General features: G+C 42.7%; 1 protein-coding gene across 1 annotated transcript; it reads right to left on the minus strand.

Moving 5' to 3' along the window:
* Positions 1-2,269: 2,269 nt before the first annotated feature.
* On the minus strand, positions 2,270-16,774 carry scinlb (scinderin like b). The gene is made up of 17 exons (XM_060867290.1): positions 16,628-16,774; positions 13,743-13,928; positions 11,247-11,401; positions 8,645-8,806; positions 8,361-8,510; positions 8,180-8,269; positions 7,748-7,880; positions 7,378-7,466; positions 6,703-6,918; positions 5,445-5,578; positions 5,242-5,332; positions 4,749-4,919; positions 3,814-3,988; positions 3,383-3,498; positions 3,183-3,260; positions 2,989-3,049; positions 2,270-2,875 (listed from the first exon to the last, which is right to left on the minus strand). The coding sequence occupies exons 2-17, from the start codon at positions 13,921-13,923 to the stop codon at positions 2,715-2,717; spliced, it is 2,163 nt and encodes a 720-aa protein (XP_060723273.1). The 5' UTR covers positions 13,924-13,928; positions 16,628-16,774; the 3' UTR covers positions 2,270-2,714.
* Positions 16,775-22,018: the final 5,244 nt, after the last annotated feature.

A 22,018-nucleotide genomic window follows, 5' to 3' on the forward strand; every position in this document is an offset into this window, starting at 1 on the left:
AGGGAGAGAGAAAGAGAGTGTGTGTGAGAGAGAGTGAGAGTTTGTGTGTGTGTGTGTGTGAGAGAGAGAGTGAGAGAGAGACAGAGAGTGTGTTTGTGTGTGAGAGAGAGTGAGAGTTTGTGTGTGTGTGAGAGAGAGAGAGTGTGTGTGTGAGAAAAAGAGTGAGAGAGACAGAGAGTGTGTTTGTGTGTGAGAGAGAGAGACAGAGTGCGAGAGAGAGAGAGAGAGAGAGAGAGAGATGGAAGGCAGCCAAGACTTCCTCCAGTTTAGTGTGTGCTAAAGCAGAGGCAGGATGAAACTATGAGGCGTCTGTTTAGTGATATTTACTCTATAAATTAAACAAGCTCTGTTTTAAAACTCAGCAGTTTCGTAATGTTATTTTTTCAGACAATATTTTTACATTTCAGTGATGACTCATCATCTGACTGCATCTTCACATTGTTCGCTATTTAAAAAAACGAGAAAAAAACGATTTGATATTCATTCGTTCTACATAAAGTGTGAAATGTTTATGTTTACATGTAAACAAGTGGGCGTGTCTGACGCACATAAAGGGCAACACGTATGTTGTTTACACCTCAGCGCTGTTGAGTTCTGGAATCTAATTGGATAGGAATCGACTGTGTTAAAGTTACTCGACTAGAAGTTCTTATTTGTAAAAATATCAACAGAACGCAGAAAGAGGCTGTGATGGCAGAGCAGATCGCGAGATTGGAAATTTGATTGGACATCTAATTTATTTTCCATTCATTCATTCATTCATTCATTTTCTACCGCTTATCCGAACTACCTCGGGTCACGGGGAGCCTGTGCCTATCTCAGGCGTCATCAGGCATCAAGGCAGGATACACCCTGGACGGAGTGCCAACCCATCACAGGGCACACACACACAGTCTCATTCACTCACACAATCACACACTACGGACAATTTTCCAGAGATGCCAATCAACCTACCATGCATGTCTTTGGACCGGGGGAGGAAACCGGAGTACCCGGAGGAAACCCCCGAGGCAGGGGAGAACATGCAAACTCCACACACACAAGGCGGAGGAGGGAATCGAACCCCCGACCCTGGAGGTGTGAGGTGAACGTGCTAACCACCAGTGTTGTAATGTAACGGAGTACAAATACTTCGTTACCATACTTAAGTAGAAATTTCACGTATCTGTACTTTACTTCGCTATTTAAATTTATGTCAACTTTCACTTTTACTCCACTACATTTTCTAGATAAAATGTCTACTTTTACTCCGCTATATTTCCACTAGGCATCTTCGTTACTCGTTACTACAAAATATATTAAAAATATAGCGATATTATTAAAATATTAAAATTGCGACTGCAATAAGGGAGGTTTGGCGAATCACAGCTCCTAGATTACATTACGCAGCTCCGCACGCTCTATTTCAGCGTAATGTTGCCAAAAGGAGGTGGAAGCACAACTGAACCTGAGCCACATTTTTTACTGTGTTACCACAAAGAGCCACATCATACACATGGGCACACATGATCATCACCTTTTTTCCCTGCCATTTTGATAGCGAACTTGACACAAATTGTTTACTCAAATGATTTTGCTCCTACTGGGAAACTTTGAGGTATTTTCATCCCACTCACATGCGCGTTTGACGAAAATACCGTATTGAACTCAAGCGAAGCGAACACGCACATTAAAAAGACACACAAACTTCGATATGAACGTAAGAGCCGCATGAAACCGGGCAAAGAGCCGCATGTGGCTCGGGAGCCGCGGTTTAGCCACCTCTGTGGTAGACGACCACCCTGACGATAGTGGTGAACAGGGTGAAGAAGATAACGTTATACACCTGTGGCCGTATTTGCAAGAAATGTTTCTGTACATGTGAAGTGTCTCTTATGTCTACCGAAAATCACTGAAATTTTACTTTTTACTTTTACTTCAAATACTTAAGTACATTAAATATCAGAAAATTACTTTTGATACTTAAGTACAGTTTATATCAGATACTTTAAGACTTTTACTTGAGTAATATTCTAAAAGGTGACTTTCACTTCTACCAAAGTCTTTTTCTAGTACGATACTTGTACTTTTACTCAAATATTGCTTTCTAGTACTCTATACAACACTGCTAACCACTAAGCCACCGTGCCCCCTGATTTATTGTTTAATATCCTAAAACATTTTGGATGGAACTCATGACTCATGGATATTTAGAAATAGCCAAAAACACAGACAAATTTTGGCTTGAATGGAGAAGTGGATTGAAGATGAGACACAAATCAAACACACACACACTAAATAGTTCAAGTTTATTAAGAGTATTTGTTTCTTGCGTCTTACACAGTGTTCGCTGGAACATATCTGATCCGGCTGCTATCAGATCGCTAGTTTGATAATTGGTAGAAAAAGCCAGAGTGGTAGAAAAAGCGCCTCGTGTCGGACGTGACGCTCGCGAACGACGTCACATCGCGGCTTTAATCGTCAAAAATATCATGGAACCTTTAGCCAAAAGTGAGATTTTAAATACAGGTGTGATTTTTATGGATATTCTTAGACTCATTACAGGAAATAAAAGTGTCGTCTACTGTATGTGACGTCTCGGTGGCATCGCCTTCCGTTCGGCACGTCGGCACGTGATACGATAAACAAGAGATAAAAAGTGTTAAAAAGAGAAAAAAAATATGTAAAACCGACTGTTAAGTGCAAATATCAGATAGACGACAATGAACGATGAATTAAAAGCGAGCACGGATTTTCTCCAGAGGGTCGGTGTCCCACATGTTGGCGTCCCAGCCCTGGAACCAGCCTGTGAAGGTCGGAGGCTCGGTGCCTTGTTTGATGGTGGTGATGGGGATACCGCGCCGGCCGGACGGGTCTGTGTCCACGTAGTCTTTAGCTGTGGAGAAGAGAAGAAGAAAAAGAAGAAGACGTTATATTTATTTATCCATGTTCACTGCTGTGCCTCAGAACATCTACCACACATTGTAGAAAGCTTCAGAAAAACCTTACCGATTTTTGGAGCTCCGGTCTTTTCCACCTCGTTAGCGTCCTTGCCCACCCACAGGAAGATCTACACATCAGAGGTTCACAATCAGCTCATGGAAATTTCCACCAAAATACCTTAAGGTATCTTCATGCTTTAGTTTTAATTTTAATTTTTTAAATTAATTTTAATCTCTCCTCCCTCTCTAAAATTCACTCACCTGATCCCAAGTGTCCAGCAGCATGACATCATCGGTGGCTAAATCAGCCTGGGTGAAGTCTCCAGGAACCTCCTCGACCTGAGAGGAAGGACAGGAATTGAAAAAAAAAAGCAAGAATTAATAAGAAAACACGTCACACCGTCACGTCCGTTTCTTGTCAATATCGAGAGAGAAAGTTTTTTTTTTTTTTTTTTTTTTACCGTGAGCCGGCCGGACTTGTTGGAGCAGCCAAACAGACGAGGGGGTTTGATGGTGTTCTTCAGGGTTGTGGAAGACTGATATTCCTTCTTCCCTCCCAGAGCGGCCCAGAATCCAGCTACGAGGACAGAAAACATGCAGCGAGTTCATGAAATGACACTTTAAACGAACGTTCTGGTATTTTTTGAACCTAGGCTCCATCCGCTGCAGCTGTAGTTCATGTGTCAGTAAAATGTTTTGTAAAGTAAGATGTAAATAAGTTTTAAAGACCGAACTTTTTTTATGTGGAATTTGTGGTTATGCCACAAAATGACCAGCATACAGATGGACACTAAAAAATAATAATACATGTGGAATAATACATTTTATCTGAGCCTGAAAACCAAATGTGGTTAAAAAAAAGTTTTAAATAAAATGCAGAGTTAATCCTGACCTGGCTCTTTTCCCTCGGCTACATCGATGGGTTTCCCTCCCAGGAAGCTGACGACGAATTTGGCACCTGTAACTTCCTCGTCGCTGGCACCGACGCCCCGCCACACGTACAGAGAATCAGGAGACTTCAGCACAAAAACGTCGTTGGAGTTGAGTTTGGAGGCACATGGGCTCACCTAGAGAGAGAGAGAGAGAGAGAGAGAGAGAGAGGGAGGGAGAAAGAGGGAGGGAGCGAGAGGGTGAGATAGAAAGAAGGAGAGAGAGAGAGAGAGAGAGGGAGCAAGAGGAAGGAGGGTGAAAGAGTGAGAGGGTGAGAGAGGGAAAGAGAGAGGGAGGGAGAGAGAAAGAGGGAAAGAGAAAGAGAGGGAGGGAAAGAGAGAGAGAAAGAGAGGGAGGGAGAGGGAGGGTGAAAGAGTGAGAGGGAGAGAGAGGGAAAGAGAAAGAGAGGGAGGGAAAGAGAGAGAGAAAGAGAGGGAGGGAGAGGGAGGGTGAAAGAGTGAGAGGGAGAGACAGGGAAAGAGAGAGAGAGAGAGAGGGAGGGAAAGAGGGAGAGGGAGGGTGAGGGTGAAAGAGTGAGAGGGTGAGACAGGGAAAGAGAGAGAGGGAGGGAAAGAGGGAGAGGGTGAGGGAGGGAAAAACAGAGGGAGGGGGAGAGAGAGAGGGAAAGAGAGAGAGAGGGAGGGAGAGGGAGGGTGAAAGAGTGAGAGGGTGAGAGAGGGAAAGAGAGAGAGCGGGAGAGAGAGAGAGAGAAGAGAGTGGGTGTGAGGGAGGGTGAAAGAGTGAGAGGGTGAGAGAGGAAGAGGAAAAGAGAGAGAGAGAGAGAGAGAGAGAAGAGAGTGGGTGTGAGGGAGGGGGGTGTAAGAGGGGTTTGGGGGTTACTTACTAGAAATTATCATTCAGGTGAAACATTGAAAGTGAGAGACTCCGCCCACTTACCTCTACAGCCCGAGTGGCTTTGGCAGTGCTGGTGCGTACGTGGAAGAGACGTGTGGTTCCCGCCTTCGTCTGCCCACCTTTACGTGACGTCCCTCCAGTGTGGATGATCATGGGCTTCCCTTTAAACAAGCTCATCAGGTGAGGAGGCTCCTGACCCTGAGTGACACGAACCTGAACTCAAAACATCAAATATTTGTTAAGAAAGACTTTGTCAAACTTTGTGATGCAGAACATTTGTAATATTTGCTGTTGTATTAGACGAATATATCGAACGTGCTTTTGGTGTCTATTTAAAGTTCAACTCCCAGTCATTCAGTTTATTCAGCTGTATCTCATTAACGTTTTGTACAACATCGCCCCCTGGTGTTCACTAGGAATTTTGCATGTCACAAAATGACATTCGCTCAGTGCAACTTTCGGAAATGCAAACCACACACCCACAGCCACACCCACACCCACAGCCACACCCACACCCACAGCCACACCCACACACCTGGACAGGAGCTCCGCCCATGGAGTCGTCCAGCTGCACGGTGAGGAAGGCTGAGGCAGCCAGCTCGTCCTGAGTGCACTTTAGTCCTTGCCTGAAAAACACAATCACATGCTTACATTAACAAAAACACAACACACTACTGAGTTCTCCACTCTGATTGGTCAGAAGGTGTGTGTGGGTGTGACCAGTGTGGACTGACTCACCAGGTGTAGATGATGTGCTGCTCTCGGCTGCCCTGTTTATAGCTGTACAGGATGATGTAACAGTCGCCTCCGTAGAACTGACCGTAAGAAGAAGGATCCACGGCGACACGCGCTCCGTCCTCCACACGCCAGATCTACACACACACACACACACACACACACACACACACACATCTGCTTTCATCTACACATCAATTCTTTCTTACTTTATTTATTTTATTTTTCTTTCTTTAATCTATCTATCTATCTATCTATCTATCTATCTATCTATCTATCTATCAGTCTGTCTGTCTGTCTGTCTGTCTGTCTATCTATCTATCTATCTATCTATCTATCTATCTATCTATCTATCTATCTATGTCTGTCTGTCTGTCTATCTATCTATCTATCTATCTGTGTCTATCTATCTATCTATCTATCTATCTATCTATCTATCTATCTATCTATCTATCTATCTATCTATTTGTTCTGCATCTATCATACTTTCATTCTTCTATGCTTCTATTCTTTCTTTCTTTTACATTTATTTTGTCTGTCCATTTTTCTTTGCTGTCATTCTGCCACTTTGTCATTTTCTGTTGTCTTGACTTTTTAAGTCTTTCTTTAGTCTTGCATCCATTTTTTTCTTTCATCTGTAACCTTCCTCCTTCCTTCCTTCCTGAATGACTGACTGACTGACTGACTGAATGACTGACTGACTGACTGACTGACTGACTGACTGACTGAATGACTGACTGACTGAATGACTGACTGACTGACTGACTGAATGACTGACTGACTGAATGACTGACTGACTGACTGAAAGACTGACTGACTGAATGACTGACTGACTGAATGACTGACTGACTGGCTGACTGAATGACTGACTGACTGACTGACTGACTGACTGACTGAATGACTGACTGACTGAATGACTGACTGACTGACTGACTGAATGACTGACTGACTGAATGACTGACTGACTGACTGAAAGACTGACTGACTGAATGACTGACTGACTGACTGAATGACTGACTGACTGACTGACTGGCTGACTGAATGACTGACTGACTGACTGAATGACTGACTGACTGACTGAAAGACTGACTGACTGACTGACTGATTGACTGACTGAATGACTGACTGACTGAATGACTGACTGACTGACTGAATGACTGACTGAATGACTGACTGACTGATTGACTGACTGACTGAATGACTGACTGACTGACTGACATTGACTGAATGACTGAACGAATGAACTTTAAGCGTCTCGCACCTGAACCTTCCCGGAGCCGTCGTCCACCATGTTGTGCTGCGCCGCCATGGACTGGTTGGAGTGCAGCGTGGAGGCGTCGAAGGGAATCTGCTTCACATTTGCGATCTTGCCGATGGTGTACGCTTTACTGGGGCCCGTCGTCTGGTCCTTATCTCTCCAGTTAGAGAAGAACTGCTTGAAGAGCGTTGTCTCGCCCCCTGCAGGCATCACCTGGATCTGCAGGCACACAAGGCAAAGATTACACCATAATTGTGCTGGAACACGGGAACCATTCAATTATTTCATTATTTTAATAAATATTTAAATAATATTTAAATAATAAACCACTGTTTCATCATAAAAATATGCAAATGTTTGCTGTAACATGTAAAAAAAAATAGAAAGACTTTAATGTTAGGGTTAAAGTAATGATGAGGTACTTTGGTCAAAGTTCTTTTTAGTTTATTGTGTGTTTTGTTTTTAATTGTTCCAAAGAAAATATTTAAAGCATTTGTTAAAAAAAAAAAAAATCAAAGCAATTAGAATGAAATAGAATTTTAAATAGTTTTAATCTATTTGCGTAAATCAGTAAAATGCGACACATTTAACCAAAAAAAAAAAAAAAACGGATTAGAAAAATCTAAAATTGTCATGTTGTGTTTTGTAGAGTGTTTTCTGCACAAGGCTGCAGTGTACCTGTGTTTTACTGGAGTATTTCTTCTCTTTAATGAAATCCTGAGCCACTTTCATGGCTGCCTTGCGCTCCTCTGTGTTAGCCTTTGAACCTGAGAGCAAAAAAACATAAACAAAACAAAAAAAAACAATGATGTGGAGTTCGACGCTTTCGTCAACGTGTCATGTGACACAGACGTGAAAATGGGGATGTGGTAGCTCAGTGGTTAAGGTGTTGGGCTACTGATTGGAAGGTTCGAACCCCAGGTCCACCAAGCTGCCACTGCTGGGCCCCTGAGCAACCCTCAGTTGCTCAGTTGTAAGTCATTCTGGATAAGGGTGTCTGCTAAATGCCGTAAATGTAAATGTAAAATAAACCTGACTTTCTCATCACCTTTCCACACAAACATGTTGCCATCAATGCCGTTGTCCAGGATGTAGCAGTCATCGAGCGACAGCATTTCCTGCTTGAACGGACTGGAAGGAGCCACCACGGCCGTCTTCATGGTGCTGGTGGCGTCTGAGATCTGCATGGGATTATTAGGGCGGGGTTATAATGGTGGAACTACTGTAATCGAGTGGGATTATTAGAGCTGTATCGTTGTTATCAGATTATTGGAGTGAGATTACGTAAGTGATATTATTCAACTGTAACTATTCAAATGGGATCTTTATTCAAGTGGTTTACTAGAGTGAGATTATTAGAGCAGGATTATTTAAGTGGAACTATAGACTGGGATTATTAGTGACGGATTAAGGATTATTCGAGTGGGATTTTTCACATGACTCTGGGTGAAGTGTATGGTGGTGAAGTGTTCTGCATTACCAGGTACAATGCCCCCTTTTTCTTGTTGGACATCTCGACATGTTCGTCATCAGGTGTGGCAGGAGCGATGGTCGTTTTGGGGCCGAGAGCCTGGTGGAGTGTCAGGATATGGGAGAACGTGTTATTGAGTACTAAAGTCACTACTCTGACTATTTCTATTCTCTTTCTCTATTCTTCTCACTTGAATAAGCTGATCTGGTTCTGATCCTTCCTCCACCATGCACAGCTTGGCTCTTCCGTTGCGCTCGTTATCGCGGATGTCGATGGCCACCATAGACGCCTTCACCTTCTCGAAGCGGTTACACTCGCTGCCCATCCACTGGTAGATGTTCTGCAGAGGAAGGCAAAGTTAGAATCTAATGCGATAAAAAAATTATTGGAAAAGTTTTCTAAAGCACTCAGGATATCAGACTCTTTTCTCGTCCTGAGAGGAAGCGCAGTCGAGGACGTGGACGTGGACGTTACCTCTCCCAGGTCCACGATGAAGCAGTCGCCCTTATTAAAGCTGGACCAGCCAAAGTTCACTTCTGTGGCTCTGATCACTCTCCGTCCCTTCAAATGCAGCAAACGCTTCACATCCACTTTGTTAGTCACCACGTGATGGAAACCAGAAGCAACACCACCTTTCTGTAGAGACAGAGAGAGAGAGAGAGAGAGAGAGAGAGAGAGAGAGAGAGAGAGAGAGGCAGAGAGAGAGAGAGAGAGAGACAGAGAGAGAGAGAGACAGAGAGAGACAGAGACAGAGAGAGAGAGAGAGAGAGAGACAGAGAGAGAGAGACAGAGAGAGAGAGAGAGAGACAGAGAGAGAGAGAGAGAGAGAGAGAGAGAGAGAGAGAGAGAGAGCGAGAGAGAGAGAGAGAGACAGAGAGAGCGAGAGAGAGACAGAGAGAGAGCAAAAGATGAAAATAATTATTCACATTGTACAGCCTTTGCTGTGGTTTCTCAGAAAAGGAGGTGTGGCCTCTCTACTGGTCTGTTACAGAGAGAAATGGGCGTGGCCTTTGAAGCTGTCTATTTCAGCAAAGGAGATATGGTCTCTATGTCAGTTAAAGGAGGCGTGGCCAATGAGTCTGATTAAGAAAAGGGGGTGTGGTCTCTGTGTCCGTCACATTAAAGGAGGCGTGGACTCTGTGTCAGTTAAAGGAGGCGTGGCCAATGAGTCTGATTAAGCAAGGGGGTGTGGTCTCTGTGTCAGTTAAAGAAGGCATGGCCAATGAGACTGATTAAGCAAAGGGGGTGTGGTCTCTGTGTCAGTCACATTAAAGGAGGCATGGCCTCTGTGTCAGTTAAAGGAGGCATGGCCAATGAGTCTGATTAATCAAAGGAGATATGGCCTCTGTGTCAGTTAAAGAAGGCGTGGCCAATGAGACTGATTAAGCAAAGGGGGTGTGGGAAAGATGTCAGTCACATTAAAGGAGGCGTGGCCTCTGTGTCAGTTAAAGGGGGCGTGGCCAGTGAGTCTGATTAATCAAAGGGGGTGTGGCCTCTGTGTCAGTTAAAGAAGGCATGGCCAATGAGACTGATTAAGCAAAGGGGGTGTGGGAAAGATGTCAGTCACATTAAAGGAGGCGTGGCCTCTGTGTCAGTTAAAGGGGGCGTGGTCAGTGAGTCTGATTAAGCAAAGGGGGTGTGGTCTTTGTGTCAGTCACAGTAAAATAGACATGGACAATACAGATTTTTACAGGTTGACAGCTAAAAGTGGATCCCAAACAAAATGTCTTCCTTGATCGTCTATTAATCTGCACACTGAATTATCTCTAAAACAGGGACACAAATATTCTCTTGCAGCTAAACAAATACGACTACAAACAGACCACCGAGGCAGATTTTCCAGCATCCTCACCATCTACGAGACAAAGCCAAGCTGTTTTCTCATTATATAGGCTCTGAAAACCAGTTTAAAAATAAAGACTAGAAAAAAAAAGCTTGCTGGAAATGAAAAACAGAGGCGCTTTTCTCAGTCGAGGTCAGTAAACATGCTGCGGTAATGAAATTGGTGTGTTGTGTTGGAAAGAATGTGAAGTACTGAGTGCCTTATAATTGTTTCTTCGCATGGGCTTTCTCTACACACACACACACACACACACTGCACAAAAATCAACAACATTGCTTTAATGCTTTTACAAAATAAATTCAGAAGTTTAAAATGTCTCACAAAAAGGACAAGAAGCATCTCATTGTTCATCAGAGGTGTGAGTAAGTCACACACGTGTAAGTCACAAGTAAGTCTCAAGTCATAATGTCAAGTCAAAGTCAAGTCGAGTCTTTTTTTAATATTTGTCAAGCAAGTCTTAAGTCTCAAATTTGCGACTTAAGTCTGACTCGAGTCAAGTCAAGTCCCCCATCTCTGAGTCATTTAACTCAAGTCTGAGTCAAGTCTCAAGTCATGAATGTCAAGTCAAAGTCAAGTCGAGTCTTTTTTTAATATTTGTCAAGCAAGTCTTAAGTCTCAAATTTGCGACTTAAGTCTGACTCGAGTCAAGTCAAGTCCCCCATCTCTGAGTCATTTAACTCAAGTCTGAGTCAAGTCTCAAGTCATGAATGTCAAGTCAAAGTCAAGTCGAGTCTTTTTTAATATTTGTCAAGCAAGTCTCAAGTCTCAAATTTGCGACTTAAGTCTGACTCGAGTCAAGTCATATGACTCGAGTTCCCCATCTCTACTGTTTACTTTTCTCACTTTTCTCATTGTTCACTACAAGCTTCAGAATAATGCATATAAAAGTTCCTAGAAATGTTTCAACTGTTCAACATCTTTAAACTGTAGTAAAGTTTTTGTTTCAAAGCAGCGAGTAAACATTTTTAAGAAAACCGTTTATGGTTGGTCAACTGACATGTCACTCAAACGAGATATGCTAAAAGCAGGTGGGGCTTGGCTTGATTTTTATACCAGACTGTGACCGATGCCTGGTTTGTGAATATTATTACTAAAGTTTCCATAATGTTCACTTTAATGTTGTGTGAATAACGCTGCAATAACATTGCGTGGGAAACCTGTATTAAAGCAGATGTTCTTAGAACATTGAACATGTTTGTGGAGGGTTTATAAAGAGCATCATTTGATCCGCACCTGATACTTAATGCCCGACTTGAAGTATCCCAGGAAAGCGATGGATTCGTTATTCTGGACCTCACGGAACTGCACCGGGCTGCCGCCCAGATGATCGTCCAGCTGTGTGGCAAAGATGGCCGCGGCGCCGCTCTCGTCCTGCGAGCACTCATCTCCTACATGAAGAAATCATCACAGGAGAAGAGCAGAGTGTTAAAGTGCAGGTTTAAAGCAAAAGTGGAAGCAAGCTGTAAGTTTTAAAACCTGAAAACATGGAAAAACTTCACAAGAACAACCTCAATCTCATCTAAACAAACTCATTTTAAACTGAGTTCATCAAAATCTGAGTTACATGTTGGACTAGAGATGGTGTACACATCACATCTGGAGATCACATGGACTAGAGATGGTGTACAGATCACATCTTTGGAGGCAGTTCACTGACAGGAATCGACGATTCATTGTCATTTGATTCTTAACCAGAGACACTATGGTATTATGATACTGTCATGAAATCGCACTGTAACCCTCAACAAGAACTTTGTCTAAAATATATCAGAGGTTCTGTATCAGCTGAGATATTCTTACATTTTGTAAAACCTTTACTTTGACAATTGGAAGATATGATCCATTAATGTCATTTTGTTGAGTCAAACACACGGCTCACTATTCACGCTAGCAAACGGCTCAGATATTAAAAAACATATTAATTACAAACACATTGCCATGGCAACAGCATTGCATACATGTAGAAAGAGCCATCAAACAAACATTTAGTGCTGGCTCTCGAAGCTCACCTAAAAGAGCCGAATCAAAGAGCCGAATCGCTTAGAAACGACTCGTCACTCATACAGATCGAGTCTTGACCAAGATTTGAGCAGAATCTAAACTAATGAATCAATTACACCTCCTGTGACCAGGATAATGAACTCGTTAAACTTGTCAAATAAGCAAAACGCAAATCTCAACACATCACAACCGTGACTCGGATCACAACAATGGAAATGTTTGTCCGTACTGTTCCTTTAAGACCTCAAGAGCTGTGGAGTCACACTGAGACGTTCCAGCTCACTCCACCGGGAGAAGAAAACTTGGATTTGTTTATGGAGTTATAAAAACCACATGGTAACCCTGAGAAAAGACATGCAGAAAGGTTAGGAAACTTTCCACTCTGGAGATTCAAGGAATCACCGCCGTCTTGGACAAAAAGTAGCAGAGGTCAATCAGTCCAGAGAATGGAGACTAACATTAATTGTTTAAGAACAAAACCCAAGAAGCAGTTCTGCTTTCTGCCATGTGGGATTTTTAAGTGCTGAGTCACAGAAGACTTCCCACGACACGGACAGTCAATCGTTGTGTCGTCTTCTGTGAAGGAGATTAAGAAATGTGATCGAGAATAAAAGGGAAGAAAGAATTGCATGAACATTCAGTGCATGTTATACAAGAATTGTGAAACACAAACGTATCAAAAGCTAACACGAGATTCAAGATGCTGAAATCTTGATTCTGATTGGTCAGTAGAGAAGACGAGTAAAAAAAAAACTGTTGTTATGGTGATTCACTTTATATTTAAAAGGAATGAAAGAAATCACCAGTTGGTGTAAGTGTAAGTTTACGGTTCCCACCATTTTTATGGACTTTTATGGTTTTATGGTTTTGCGGTATCATGACAACACGACAAAGAGAGAGAAAAAAGAGAAGCTGGTGAAGGAACGACCTGCAGGTGTCACATCCAGGAAGGATGGCGACAGATCCGTTTGCAGGATAGCTCCAAATGAAAGGGGTTTAATAAATGAGGAAGACAAAGACAGAAAAGACGATAACTGAAACAATACAAATGACGACACTTAACAATGACTTGACATGACGAGGATTAAACGTAACTAATGAATCCACGCTTCCCTCCGCAACGCGGCTCACATTTATACAAAGGACAATAATGACACAATAAGGAGCAGGTGTGGTGACAGGAAGGAGCAGACGTGTGCGGGGCAGACACGTGACGAGGAACGACAACAAATGCACAAGGCCAAAAAGTCCGGGCTGAGTCCTGACAGCATGAAAATGTCAGAATGCTAAATAACTTTGTCCCCTAACATGAAACGTAACTGTAAACGGATAAAAAGTAAGTATTTGATGACGTTCTTGTGCTTATTAAAACGCTTCTATCCAAAGGTGGGTTTAAGTGAGATACAAAGCAAAACACACACCTTCGGTCGCAACACATCACGGTCATGTGTCCTAAACTGAAAAAGCAGATGCGGATTAAACTAGCATCTCAAAAATAGTGAGGAAACCACATCCTTCCTCAGACAAACATGTTTCCTCACGATGAACCTTTCTCTAGTTTACCAAAGGCACCAAAAGCTGCTTCACAAAAACAAAAAAACGTCACCTGTAGCACTTACGTTACACTGCGGCTGCGACAATGAAGCCTGAATGTTAAGGTGTAACTTAACACCTTAATTCTGAAAAACACATCTGGAGCACAGCTGGAGATGGAGCAATGCCACTCACCCAGCCACATGTGGATGTAGTAGGATGGAGCAGTTGTGGTGTACAGTAACAGGTAGGCATCTCCGATGTAGAAGTTTCCATGCAGGTTCTTGGGAACAGGTTTGAGGTCCAGGTTCTCTATACGCCAAATCTGCAGACCAGCTGTCTTCCCGGCTGTAGCGAACTCCTTGTGGGCCACCATGATGCCTGCAACAGGAAGAACTAGGTTAAACATCCAGGTGAATACATCTCATCAATTTTGCCCATCAAATCTCCTTCAGTGTCAGTGGTTTAGAGTTTTAGGATATTTTTTCTGGGTGTGAACTGACAGACGAGATACCTGGAGCTGGAAATTTCAAATAGACAGATTCAAACTATTATAACCTCAGAAGAACTGATAAAGTCTGAGTCAGACTGCGTTTACACTAAACATCAGGCTTTAGAAATGCTATGAGTTTTTGAACTAACTAGAAAATGGATAAGTTCTTAAATTATTTAAGCAGATTTACAGCTGGAAACTCAACGAACTGTAAAAACAAAACAACATCCAAGCTTCATTTTTATTGACCTGGACCTTTAATGAACAAACCAGAGGAACAAGTAGTGAAGAAAAACTCCCTGAGGTAAAATGAGGAAGAAACGTTGAGAGAAACCAAACTCATAAAAGAACTTATCCTCGTCTGGGCGCCAGATAGTGCGATTATAAATCATTACATATAAACCATTACTTATGCAATAAATACTACATAATTTTGGTTTAATAGCCAGTAATGATATTACTGATCATTTTCCAGTCCAATGAATATTATTCTGTATATTTTGGGTATGTTGACGCCTCGCCTGAGCTAAATATGCAAGCTATTTCGTGACAACATTAACTGTAACTTCATCACTTGTAACTTGATCCATTGCAATAATCAAGTCGCAAACCCGACATTCCTGGGTCGAACATCTCTATGCTGATGAAGCTGAGCCTCCTTTAGCGTAAAAGCGTAAAATATCTCATCGACTCAGAGCTCCGAGCAAAATACCTGTCTGTACATCTGCCCAGTGGTTACGGGCTCCAAAACAAACAAGGCTATTTGGGCTAGAGGGTGGATTTAAATACAAAACTGGGTTCCACCGATGTCTTTTCACAACCGATTGAGAACTTTAAAGGAACATTCAGCCGGAATTTCACAGAAGGTTTAAAAACTGCACGGCGTACTGATCCAAAAACAGCATTCCTAAAACGTTCTGCTGTAGTAATGTTGGTATCATGTTACAACAACGTTGTATGAATGTTATGAATACTACTTACAAAGTGCTATGTATTATCGAGCGTATTTTCTGAGCTGATGGTTCTGTGAAACATTTAGACCATAAACATTGCAAAACCATAATTGTTATCTAGGTTCGAAAATATGTTTTGTTTTTTTAGTTTTAATCAAATTTGGAATATTTCTCCCAGCCGAAGAGCCCACAGAGCATCAGATATGAACTGTTTGTTACATGTGTGTTAATGTGTTATTATATTATATTGTTAAACTTCTGCATTAGACAACAAACATGTGACCTTCTCTTCCTAATAAACAGTAAAATAACAACCTGAAGGTCCTGTATTATTTCTATAGGCTCTAAATAAAATAGTCAGATTGTTATTCATATATAACTCATATATAACTCATATATAACTCATATATAACTCATATATAACTTTCCCTTTATACTCTCAGAAAATGGAACCCTAGTAAAATAAATTATTATTATTATTATTATTATTATTATTATTATTATTTTTATTTTTATTTATTTATTTTTTTTTTTCAGATTATTAGGCTATCGATAATATATTAAAACATATAAATTGTTGAAGGAAATGCAAAGAATTGTAAAGAATTCCGAGACCCAGTTTCTACAAATCAAAATACTCGGTAGATTTTGCAAAGTCTAACTAATTAATACAAGCTGCCTGAGTTCGGGTGTTTCCGGAAAACGCACGGAAGATGCCGAAAGTGTGAGGTTCTGTTTCTCAATTATTATTCAGTACACGCGCGCGCGCGCGCACACACACACACACACACATGCACACGCACACACACATGCACACACACACACATATACACACACACATATGCACACGCACATACACACACACACATATGCGCACACACACACACACACAAGCGCACACACACACGCACACACACAAGCGCACACATACACACACATACACGCACACACACACACACGCACACACAAACGCACGCACACACGCACGCACACACACTTACATACACATATACACACACAAACGCACGCACACACACATACACACACATACACAAATATACACACAAACGCACGCCCACACGCACACACACATACACACACATACACATATACACACACAAACGCACGCACACACACATACACACACATACACATATACACACACAAACGCACGCACACACACATACACACACATACACACACACACACACTTACAAACACATATACACAAACACAAACGCACGCACACCATTTTTAAAAGTTTTAAAGTTCCTTAATAACCCAGAAATGTGCGACACGAGCTCGAGCTCTAACACCGTCTTACAGACATCTTTCCGCTAAACTTTTGTCCTTCCGTTAATCCGAAAATCACATCATTAACACAGGACAGAGAACCGAATCCGTCTTCAGAAGGGAAATGAGCTTTCGTGTTAAAACCCCACACGGAATCTCTCACACACACGCGCCAAAGTGCAGCAGCCTGGAAACCAGTGCAAACTGCATGCAGAAGAAGGAGAAGGTTTTTACTGTTATTCTGCTCTCTAAAGCTTTTCATCCCCCTCAACACTTTATTAGTGCAAACTCAAAGCGAACACAAAAGCAAGCGTTAAAAATGGGTTGGAAAAAATAATTACCTTGATTAGTTTGCAGAAAAAGAGAAGAGGGAGAGAAGGAGAGAGAGTCTGAACAGAGCAGTTTGGGCTGTACTCAGTGGAGCTTCCTGTCCAAACTGACACACACACGTCTGTACACACTGTAAGCTTTAACACACTCCTGACGTGGAGGCGTGTATGAGCAAACCTGTTATACAAAACAGAGAAACTGCACAAGCAAATGTCACACACACACACACACACACACACACACACACACACACACACACACACACTCATGCAAATTGCATTTAATTCCAATATATTTTTCACAATTTACATTGGACCAGGCTATGTATTATTCATGATGCAGTGTGTGTGTGTGTGTGTGTGTGTGTGTATGTGTGAACAACACAAAGCCACATCTATAGCAAATATTTAGACAGTAAGGCATAATTAATGCTGCTCCATGAACAAGAATAATAGCTCTTTCTTTACACACACATGTAATCCAACTACATGGAACCTTCCTATTGTCTAAAGAAACAGTTCAGCAAAAAGTATAAATAAATAAATAAAATAAAAACGTTTGCATTTAATTTTTTCCCACCAGCTTTACAAGGCTAATTTCACAAGTATCAGACGTTTAAATCACACAAATCCTTGTAGATACAAAACTATACCTTCCTGAATCTGTTTGCTCAGGAGAGGGTTGATAAATTACAGGTTAAAATGGACCCAAGACGCCAAGCAGATTCAAGTCGTTTCCATAGTAACAGCTCATTGACCCGACCTTCCGTCGATGACGAGCCTCATAAACATGAAAGTTTTTTGTTTGTTTTTTTTCATCATGGATGTGGTGAGGTTTATTTATCGTGGTCTCCAGTGTCAGTGTTCTGTAGAGTTATAACTCTATAAATTTGTGTTCTATAAATTCCATGTTTACAAGAAACTATATTAGAATAGAACAGAAAGAATTGAATCCTTTATTTTGTCACATCTACATTACAGCACAGTGAAATTCTTTCTTTCTTCACATATCCCAACTTTGGAGGTTGGGGTCAGAGCGCATGATACAGCACCACTGGAGCAAAGACGCGGGTTAAGGGCCTTGCTCAAGGGCCCAACAGTGCCAGCTTGGCAGTGCTGGGGCTTGAACTCTGATTATACGACGTACGTAAACGTTGATCAGCTTTTTATTACAATTCCACCTTCAAATTTTGTGAGGTGGAGGCAAATTGGGTGGAGTTATACCAAACTCATTTAAAGAAGTGCAGGCCAAGAAAACATGGACACCTCAACAGCAAAGTTTTGTAGATGTTTAGAAGAGGGGTGTGTGTGTGTGTGTGTGTGTGTGTGTGTGTGTGGCTGATGTACTGCCAATAGTGTTTGTGAGAGATGACATTGCTTATAATGCTTTCACCCTGCAGTGGTGTGTGTGTGTGTGTGTGTGTGTGTGTGTGTGTGTGTGTGTGTGTGTGTGTGTTTGTGTGACATCAAGACGACTAACAATTACCTTTTGAAGAAATTTACCAAATTCCTTTGAAAGGTGATTAAGCTAAACGATGAACCACGCTGGTTCAGTGCAGAGCTCAGAGTCTGCGCAGGAATGACTGCTGAACAATTTGCATAGAAATTTGGAAGGGAAATAAACAACAAATCCAAGAGAAGAAAACACTGTCTAACTCGATCGTTCTCAAAACGATAGGCATGAAAAAATTCTTGTTAACGTTTTGAAACCAGGTTTTCATCTTCTCCTGGTAGGAGGAGGTTAAAAAACAGGTTCCAGGCAGTTCTAAGGCACACCCAGTTCTCAAAACATCTCATCCTCCTTCTCCAATGTCCTCTGCTTCACGACACAGGCCCGGATTTGTTTAGATTCCGGATTATTCAAAGTAGCCATGTTTAGTGGGTTTCTGCTTCCTTTGTTTTGTTCCACCGTCATATGTTTGCAATAATCCTGCCGGAACAAAAAAAAAACGCTTAAAGTGGCATCAGATGACGGCTGATGGAAACTCGCAGACTTACACACTTTGCACGCAGAGTGTGTGCCATGTGTGCAGTCTAGAGATGTGTGTGTCTCCAGAAAAATAAAGCACTTAGAAGAAGGGAGTGCAGCATGAATTTACGATAAAAATGGGACATTAAAACAATAAAGAAAAGGTTAACGATAAGAAAAGTCTGGAATCAATCTCTGTATGGGGGTCACGGTGGCTTAGTGGTTAGCACGTTTGCCTCACACCTCCAGGGTTGGGGGTTCGATTCCCGCCTCCGCCTTGTGTGTGTGGAGTTTGCATGTTCTCCCCGTGCCTCAGGGGTTTCCTCCGGGTACTCCGGCTTCCTCCCCTGGTCCAAAGACATGCATGGTAGGTTGATTGGCATCTCTGGAAAATTGTCCGTAGTGTGTGAGTGAATGAGAGTGTGTGTGTGTGTGTGTGCCCTGTGATGGGTTGGCACTCCGTCCAGGGTGTATCCTGCCTTGATGCCCGATGACGCCTGAGATAGACACAGGCTCCCCGTGACCCGAGGTAGTTCGGATAAGCGGTAGAAGATGATTGAATGAATGAATCTCTGTATAAACAATGAAACGCAATTCTTATCGGTATCTCAGCGGTCTAGCGTGGTGTAAAGGAGTGGTTTCTGGTGAGAATTTGACAAAGTGAAGGATGCTTCCTTTTAGCCTGGTGGCCACATAACAACACTTTAAAGTCTTATACGAACCTGTTAGCATCTAAAAAGTTAGCCATGCTAATTTATCACGACCTGTTGAAACCCTTTCACTAACAATGAGAAACAATCAATTAATCCGCTGCAGCACGGTGTGTTAGACTTGTCCAGATCACTAGCAGCCATCTGAGTCACGGCCTGGATGAGAGCACAGCCACGGTCTGAATATGAAGAGCATAATAAAGGGCTTCAGCCAGGCGGGTGTTTACATTTCACCAACAGATAATTATCACACACACAGTCTGAGAGGCAGCGAGTCTGGATAACCGTGCAGCCCAGAATAAAGCTCAGATTAGCATCCCTTCTGTTGCACAATGTTCCTGTGAAATCCCAGAGAGGATGTGTTTAAGCCTCGCTGGGACCTGTCAGCACGTGTATCTCGGTTTCACACACTCTCAAAAACACTGCAGAGACTCATTTAACATTAACATACAGGTTAGCATGCGCTTCAGGAAAAGCACACAAGCTTCAGGAAAATGCAGAATAATAATATAAATAAAATATATAATTAATAAAAATACAATCCAGAATAATAAAGAAAGAAAAAGTCTGAATCAACTGCTAGAGTTGTCGAGTGCACAGTTCATCAGGTGTGAAATGAATCAAAAACAGCAACAGCAGCAGGTCTGCGGAGCAACATCAGCACTATGAGGTCGCTACCTTACAGCAAGGTACCAGGATTTAGCCAAGGAGGCGTGTCCTCTGTGTTTATAGCTGTCAGCTCCAGTATAGGAGGCGTGTCCTCTGTGTTTATAGCTGTTAGCCCCAGTATAGGAGGCGTGTCCTCTGTGTTTATAGCTGTTAGCTCCAGTATAGGAGGCGTGTCCTCTGTGTTTATAGCTGTTAGCTCCAGTATAGGAGGCGTGTCCTCTGTGTTTATAGCTGTTAGCTCCAGTATAGGAGGCGTGTCCTCTGTGTTTATAGCTGTCAGCTCCAGTATAGGAGGCGTGTCCTCTGTGTTTATAGCTGTCAGCTCCAGTATAGGAGGCGTGTCCTCTGTGTTTATAGCTGTCAGCTCCAGTATAGGAGGCGTGTCCTCTGTGTTTATAGCTGTTAGCTCCAGTATAGGAGGCGTGTCCTCTGTGTTTATAGCTGTTAGCTCCAGTATAGGAGGCGTGTCCTCTGTGTTTATAGCTGTTAGCCCCAGTATAGGAGGCGTGTCCTCTGTGTTTATAGCTGTTAGCTCCAGTATAGGAGGCGTGTCCTCTGTGTTTATAGCTGTTAGCTCCAGTATAGGAGGCGTGTCCTCTGTGTTTATAGCTGTTAGCTCCAGTATAGGAGGCGTGTCCTCTGTGTTTATAGCTGTTAGCTCCAGTATAGGAGGCGTGTCCTCTGTGTTTATAGCTGTTAGCCCCAGTATAGGAGGCGTGTCCTCTGTGTTTATAGCTGTTAGCTCCAGTATAGGAGGCGTGTCCTCTGTGTTTATAGCTGTTAGCTCCAGTATAGGAGGCGTGTCCTCTGTGTTTATAGCTGTTAGCTCCAGTATAGGAGGCGTGTCCTCTGTGTTTATAGCTGTTAGCTCCAGTATAGGAGGCGTGTCCTCTGTGTTTATAGCTGTTAGCTCCAGTATAGGAGGCGTGTCCTCTGTGTTTATAGCTGTTAGCTCCAGTATAGGAGGCGTGTCCTCTGTGTTTATAGCTGTTAGCTCCAGTATAGGAGGCGTGTCCTCTGTGTTTATAGCTGTTAGCTCTAGTATAGGAGGCGTGTCCTCTGTGTTTATAGCTGTTAGCTCTAGTATAGGAGGCGTGTCCTCTGTGTTTATAGCTGTTAGCTCCAGTATAGGAGGCGTGTCCTCTGTGTTTATAGCTGTTAGCTCCAGTATAGGAGGCGTGTCCTCTGTGTTTATAGCTGTTAGCTCCAGTATAGGAGGCGTGTCCTCTGTGTTTATAGCTGTTAGCTCCAGTATAGGAGGCGTGTCCTCTGTGTTTATAGCTGTTAGCTCCAGTATAGGAGGCGTGTCCTCTGTGTTTATAGCTGTTAGCTCCAGTATAGGAGGCGTGTCCTCTGTGTTTATAGCTGTTAGCTCTAGTATAGGAGGCGTGTCCTCTGTGTTTATAGCTGTTAGCTCTAGTATAGGAGGCGTGTCCTCTGTGTTTATAGCTGTTAGCTCCAGTATAGGAGGCGTGTCCTCTGTGTTTATAGCTGTTAGCTCCAGTATAGGAGGCGTGTCCTCTGTGTTTATAGCTGTTAGCTCCAGTATAGGAGGCGTGTCCTCTGTGTTTATAGCTGTTAGCTCCAGTATAGGAGGCGTGTCCTCTGTGTTTATAGCTGTTAGCTCCAGTATAGGAGGCGTGTCCTCTGTGTTTATAGCTGTTAGCTCCAGTATAGGAGGCGTGTCCTCTGTGTTTATAGCTGTTAGCTCCAGTATAGGAGGCGTGTCCTCTGTGTTTATAGCTGTCAGCTCCAGTATAGGAGGCGTGTCCTCTGTGTTTATAGCTGTTAGCTCCAGTATAGGAGGCGTGTCCTCTGTGTTTATAGCTGTTAGCTCCAGTATAGGAGGCGTGTCCTCTGTGTTTATAGCTGTTAGCTCCAGTATAGGAGGCGTGTCCTCTGTGTTTATAGCTGTTAGCTCCAGTATAGGAGGCGTGTCCTCTGTGTTTATAGCTGTTAGCTCCAGTACAGGAGGCGTGTCCTCTGTGTTTATAGCTGTTAGCTCCAGTATAGGAGGCGTGTCCTCTGTGTTTATAGCTGTTAGCCCCAGTATAG

This window comes from Tachysurus vachellii, chromosome 1, assembly GCF_030014155.1.
Source record: "Tachysurus vachellii isolate PV-2020 chromosome 1, HZAU_Pvac_v1, whole genome shotgun sequence".
In the NCBI taxonomy this organism is placed as follows: domain Eukaryota; kingdom Metazoa; phylum Chordata; class Actinopteri; order Siluriformes; family Bagridae; genus Tachysurus; species Tachysurus vachellii.

Excerpts from the sequence above, each read along its gene's own strand:
- scinlb (XM_060867290.1), bottom strand. The coding sequence starts at position 13,923 with ATGGTGGCCCACAAGGAGTTCGCTACAGCCGGGAAGACAGCTGGTCTG. Across the intron at positions 3,989-4,748 it reads AAGCCACTCGGGCTGTAGAG|GTGAGCCCATGTGCCTCCAA; the intron begins GTAAGTGGGCGG and ends CTCTCTCTCTAG. Across the intron at positions 3,499-3,813 it reads AGCCGAGGGAAAAGAGCCAG|CTGGATTCTGGGCCGCTCTG; the intron begins GTCAGGATTAAC and ends CTGTCCTCGTAG.